Source organism: Drosophila hydei, unplaced genomic scaffold (genome assembly GCF_003285905.1).
Source record: "Drosophila hydei strain 15085-1641.00,03,60 unplaced genomic scaffold, DhydRS2 tig00008122-arrow-pilon, whole genome shotgun sequence".
Taxonomy (NCBI): Eukaryota; Metazoa; Arthropoda; class Insecta; order Diptera; family Drosophilidae; genus Drosophila; species Drosophila hydei.
Window position 1 is genome coordinate 2,775,673 of NW_022045833.1, and position 6,247 is coordinate 2,781,919.

Sequence of the window (6,247 nt, forward strand, 5' to 3'; positions counted from 1 at the left end):
GCAAACCGAATGCAGTATCTCAACTACGCTCTGCAAACATCCACGCGACTGCTGACCAGCCACAGCCACAGCCAGAGTCAAAGTCAAAGTCAGAAACAGTTTGAGACGAAACTCAGTCAGAATCAGCAGCAGCAGCAGCATCAGCAGCAGCAGCAGCAGCATCAGAATCAGTATCAGCGTCAGCGACAGCGTCAAATAGCAGCAATTGAGGCAGCAGCAGCGGCAGCCACGCCCATTGAAGAGCAAATAGCAAACGCCTGTTGCAGTCGTGGAGCCCAATTGCTGCGACTGCGTCAACAGGAATTGTTAAAGCGACGCGCGCTCGAGTTGGAGGATCAGTTGAACGCCAACGTCGACAGCTGGGAGAGCGACGCCAATAGCAGCGAGCCAGAGGAAGGAGCTGTGGGTGGACAGCAGTCAGAGCAGCCAGAGCAGCAGCAGCAGCAACTGGAGCAGCAGCAGCTGGAGCAGCAGCAGCTGGAGCCGCAGCTGGAACGTGAGCCGCAGCCAGTCCAATGAAATTTACTCTCATTTAATGTTCAATTGGCGCGCAGCAAGCTGCTCTCATTCTTTAATCGCGACATGGCCGCCACCGATGGCCAAATCATATTGGCAGCATCCCGTTTCGGTGATGCAACGCCCGTTTATTTGCGCGACTTTTCCAAACAGCCGCTGCCGGCGGTGGCCAAAATCCTTAAAGGGCAACATCAGGCACTGGGCGTACCCACACTCTCGGCTCCGTCGCTCCAGAGCACCGCGTTGTTCCTGAGCGCTGGCAAGAAATATCAGATATTGGCGCAGCCCATCAAGATCAAAGAGGGACGCAAGCCCACTAATGTGGGCGCCAAGGTGCTCATACCAGAGACCTACAACGGCTATTTCGAGCTGCTCAGCGAGGACGGGCGCTCGACGCGCTGCATCGACTCGGTGTTGGAGCTGGCACGACGACGCAATGCTCGGGTTCTGGTGCGTGAAACGTTTCGCTGCCAGCAATTGAATCGCACCATACACGCCGGCGAGCTGCTGACCACCATGAACGACAATGGCAAATATCTGCAGTGCCGAAATATCAAGGACGAGATCATCAATCTGCCACTCGATACCAAAGCCAAGTTTTCGCCGATAGCGCGCGAGGACAGCATCAGCGGTGTGCATACGGTCAAGAATCTGTTGCTCAAGCGTATGCCAGTTATTGTGAGGTGAGTTGAATTGCTTAGATAACTATTTAAACTGAGATAACTATTTATAATACCCGTTCACTTTGTGCCAGCAGAGCATATTGGTTTTAGCTATAGTCTGTTTGTTTGTCCCTTTTTCTCATTCAATCTAAAGTAATTACGAATATATATTTCTCTAAGATATATCTCTCTAGTAACGTCCTATGCTCGTTCAGCGTGTGCAAAGAGAGTATATTGGTTTTTGTGCAGTGCCCTCAGTCCTGATGTGTTTATGCTTTGTCTGTCTGTGAATTTTTCTGATCTATTAAAGCTAGAGATTTATCATTCCGCATATATATATGCCTCTGTGAAGGCGTCTTATGCTCGCTCAGCGTGTGCAAAGAGAGTATATTAGTTTTTGTGCAGTGCCCTCAGTTCTGATGTGTTTATGCTTTGTCTGTCTGTGAATTTTTCTGATCTATTAAAGCTAGAGATTTATCATTCCGCATATATATATGCCTCTGTGAAGGCGTCTTATGCTCGTTCAACTTATGCAAAGAGAGTATATTGATTTTTGTTCAATGTCTTCCATATTGTTGTTTATTCGTCCGTCTGTCTAGCTGTCTGTCTGTCTGCCTTACCTGTTGAATGCCTACTTGAAGTTAGGAATACACATTCCTCTGTAACCTCCACTGATACGCGTTCAGCTTGTGAAAAAAGAGTATATTGGCTTACTACAATTACTTCTATATTGCTGTCTGTTCCGTTCAATCATTGTATAACACTTTCAGCTTATACATCTAGTTACCCCTTATACCCTACCTATGCATATTCAAGCATTACTATCTAGAGGTTAGATCTATTAAAGATCTATTGAAGACGTTAGTTCTATTAAAGATCTATTAAAGAGGTTAGATCTATTAAAGATGGAAATATGTTGTACTTATGCGCCTCAAGACACTATCAATTCTCATAGGGGCTTAGCATATCTTAAAAATCTTTAGCTTTCCTTGAGTTACTATCAGAAGCAAGCTAAATCAGTAAACTGCTATATCATGCATAAATTTAGCGCTAAGAGCGAGTATTATGCAGTCGCTAATGCTCGACGTTGCCACATTTGAGCTTGTCTTAGCATATCCTATATAAAATAACTTCTCTATCCGGCTGCAGGCTCGTTCATGGCAGCGCGCCGAAGGGTCTGAAGCAGCCATTTGTGCCGGAGCTGCGTCTGTTGGGCTGCGTGGAGATCGATCGCATCTTTGCGCTGCCACTGCAAAAGGATACGGATTTGGTGCCGGTGCCGTTGAATGCAAAGATCAAGCTGCAGTGTGCCAAGAACATGGAGCAGTTGGAGCACTTCATTGAGTACACGCGCTTCCTGGACAAGGCGCAGCGCTTGCTGGCCGATGCACGCGATCGCCTGCAAATTGTTGATCTCAAGCTGAGCGAAAAGGAGAAGAAGGACTCCAAGTTCAGCAGTCGCAATAGCAGCGGCAATCGCTTGCCCATTGTCATGCTGCCGTCGGCGGCGGGCCTGGCCAGCGGCTGGTTGGAGAGCGGCTATGTGTTGCGCAAGAGCGCCAGCTGTGATTCGTGGTCCAAGCAGCACCAGCTGCAGCATCAGCAGCAGCAGCAGCAGCAACACCAAATGCTCAATGGCAATGACATTGCCGAGGAGTACAACGAGATCGATCACATCTATGATTACGTGCGTGGCCTGACACCGCTCTCGAAGGGTTTGGCACGATTCGAACCGATTTGCGAATCGCCTACGCTCAAATCGCATCATACGGACAGCAGCGGCAATGGCAACTATTGCAGCTTGATACGCGCACCAATAGCAGCCGCCGCAGCTCCGACACAGCAACCAGGGCAACAGTCGCAGCAGCAGCAACAGTCGAGCAACAACAACAACAACTACAGCAGCCTCGAGTCGAATAAGCACAGCAGCAGCAATGGCGGCAACACACATCATCATCAATATGCAACGCAGCAGCAACACCAACAGCCGCAACAGCAGCATCATTTGCTGGTCAATCACTATCATCACAGCCATAGGCAGGAAGATATCAAGCCCGTGCCGCCGCCCATTGAGACAATTCCGGGCAAGAAGCCAGCCGAGAAGCGACAGCGTCCCACACTACCAAAGCTTTACATCAAGAATTCGAATGCGAATGCGAATGCGAATGCGAATGCGAATGCGCATAGCGCCGGCAGCAGCAGCAATGGCAACTCAACTGGCGGCACCAGTCACAGTCACAGTCACAGCCATAGTCACAGTCACACTCACAGTCACAGTCAGCAACAGTTGCCGCCAACGCCCAACAACAACAACAACAACAACCCAGCTGCCATTGTGGCTGCTGCAGCGATCAATGCACATCACGCTCACTCGCATGGACATCCACACACACACTCACACCCACATCCACACCCACATCCACATCACGGCAAGGTGCTGACGCCCAATAATCATTTGCCAGTTAAGGAATCGCTGGAGCCGCAGTCGCCGCTGTTTCATATCAGGTGAGTGCAACATGAGGCGAAGAGCTCTCATTAGATCTTGTTAAGAGTATTCAAGGAAACTCTAAACTAGTAATCGATTGTTTGGCAAATTTAAATAAGCTTATTAAAGATATATCACAAGATAATATCTGGTCAGTCACTGTGATATTACAGGGTATTTTGCCGTCGTGCAAATGTGTAGATAGGTAAAAGAAGGCCTAAAGCTTATAGAATAACAGCTCAGAATAACAGACTTACCCAGACTGAGTTCGTCTGAAACTCATTGTATTCGTCTCACTGAGCTCACACGTTTTTTCGCTCTTCCAACCTCATCGAACTCATAAACTACTAAAGCCAGAGACTTGAAAATTTGTGTATATATTCGTATAGAGCCACTCAACATAAGTTTAAAATTTCATAAGCATAACTCATTTAAATTCTCTAATATCGATAAATATCGGCATACAAATAAGAGTTATATGCAGGCCGGATAAGTTAAGTCAATGTGACCTTGCTCATCTGTCTAGCTCACTATTTGTCTGTGCGTTAATCTCTTCGTCTCTTGACCTCAGCAGATCATCATAGCTAGAGCCACCCAATTTGATATGTGTTAATGAATACAAGTTCTGAAATCAGTCGTTATATTTACTGTCCGCCTAGATACAAGAGCCTCAGCAGCCTGCAGTTGACGCCCGATAGCAATACAGCGGCTATGACGCCGCCGATCTCAGCCAAGGCAGCAGCAGGAGGATCAGTTGACGCCTGCTCACAGACGCCGCCCGACGTGGTGCTCAAGTGCAGCAGCATACTGAACACCCATGGCTACCTACACAGTCACAGTCACAGTCACAGTCGCAGCTCGAGCAGCAACAATCATCATAATCCGCGCGAGGGTACACTCGACTCTTCGCGCAGCGGGGGACGAACCTCGGGCGATTCGCAGAAGCAGCTGCCGGAGAAGAAGACGCGACGCCTGTCTCGGCCGCGCAGCCTCTCCAATTTGGTGTGGGATCTGCGGCCGAGCAAGGAGAAGTCCAAGAAGAAGCTCTATGTGCATCATTTCGATCAGCGTCAACAGGCGACGCTCTATCTCTAGGAAGTTATGATGAGAGCGAGGTGAAGTGAACTGAAGTGAAGTGAAGTGAAGTTGGAAGAAGATTCGTTGCCAAATCGTTTCGCTGCCATCAACGACAAACCCACAGACAACAACAACAACAACAACAACAACAAACAACAAGCAACATTTAGAGCGCTGTGTGTGTTCCTGCAGGTGAGCTTCGAGTCGCTAGCGGGTTTGGGGCGGGCAGCGCGGGGGGCGTGGCAATGCAAATCGTGCCGGCCCTCTGATTGTTTTGCTTATTAAATTCGTGCAGCTTAAAAACTTAAACTAATTTCCGCTCGCCTCTTGCTAACTCACTGGCTATATCTATCTCTCTCTCTCTCTCTCTCTCTTGCAGCTTTCACCAAATTTTTTTTCTTTACTATTTTTTTAGAGCTTGCAGCAGCAATTTTTAATTAATATTGAATTGTGCCTTTCCCTGCGCCCAGAACTATGCTTTAAACAACAACAACAAAATTCCACTCAAATATTTTTCAAGAATATTTTGCCTGGATGCACGAACGACAACTGAGAGAGAGAGAGAGAAAGAGAGAGCGAGGAAGTTACTGAAGCAGTTGAACCAAACAACAAAATCAAATCACATGAAGCGCTGACACACACCTACACACACACACACACACACACTACACACAACACACACATCAAGTCTATAAAATTGTGATTTTAATTTTATGTTTAATTTAATATTATGCGACACATTTAGTTAATATCTTTTTAAACGATGAGGCGATGAAAGAAGAAAGCAAAAAACAAAGCAAAAAAAAACATAAACAATATATTAAATAAAAAAATATATATATATAAACAAAAGCCATTTATCAATTTGCTGTCGCTTTTAGTTTTGAGTCACATGGCAAAAAATAAAAAATAAAAGAGAGAAGGAGAAGCAGCAATATCAAAATACACACACACATTTATAAACAAATACAAATACACACACACACATACACACACAGACAATTATATGCATATAAGTATATTATGTAGTTAAGCAATATATATATATATCGTACATTATTTAACTAGATGAAGTTATGCAAGAACAGCAGCGGCTGCAACAAGCAACAAACAGCAAGATTTATGCAATTTTTAATAGTTAAACAATGAATTTAATTAATTTCTCCTCATAATTTAAATGATGATAAATTTCATAATTGTTTATAATTAATGCAATTTGATTACAATTACAATTACAATTACAAGTAAACTATAATCTTGTTAGTCTCTTTTCTTTTAGTTGGAGCTCAAGAGAGAGCGAGAGAGGACACTATATCACTCTCTCTTACTCTCTCTCTCTCCCTCTCTTTTGCTCGCATTGTCTTAGTCGTTTAGCGTGTACATTTTTTAGTTATTACAAATGATATCGCTTATACAACTAGCATATTATGTGAGCGTCTAGAGTATATAATATTACACTATAAAACTACATTCTATTTGTGTCTAATAAATGTCTCAGAAATATATA

The 6,247-nt window shown here is 45.1% G+C and overlaps 1 protein-coding gene across 2 annotated transcripts; it reads left to right on the forward strand.

Moving 5' to 3' along the window:
- Positions 1-459: 459 nt before the first annotated feature.
- Positions 460-5,405, forward strand: LOC111592417 (transcription factor mef2A). 2 transcript variants are annotated; one of them, XM_030225084.1, is made up of 4 exons: positions 460-1,199; positions 2,328-3,683; positions 4,323-4,932; positions 5,120-5,405. In XM_030225084.1, exons 1-3 carry the CDS (start codon positions 583-585, stop codon positions 4,756-4,758), a joined length of 2,409 nt encoding a protein of 802 aa, XP_030080944.1. In that variant the 5' UTR covers positions 460-582; the 3' UTR covers positions 4,759-4,932; positions 5,120-5,405. The 2 variants fall into 2 exon arrangements, with proteins under 2 accessions (XP_030080944.1, XP_023160361.2); XM_023304593.2 differs by having other exon boundaries at positions 5,156-5,405.
- The last annotated feature ends 842 nt before the right edge of the window (positions 5,406-6,247 follow it).

What these genes read in the sequence shown, in the direction of transcription:
- LOC111592417 (XM_030225084.1), top strand. Translation starts at nt 583, where the DNA reads ATGGCCGCCACCGATGGCCAAATCATATTGGCAGCATCCCGTTTCGGT. An exon ending in CGTATGCCAGTTATTGTGAG is followed by an intron (nt 1,200 to 2,327) that starts GTGAGTTGAATT and finishes ATCCGGCTGCAG; the next exon opens with GCTCGTTCATGGCAGCGCGC. An exon ending in TCGCCGCTGTTTCATATCAG is followed by an intron (nt 3,684 to 4,322) that starts GTGAGTGCAACA and finishes CTGTCCGCCTAG; the next exon opens with ATACAAGAGCCTCAGCAGCC.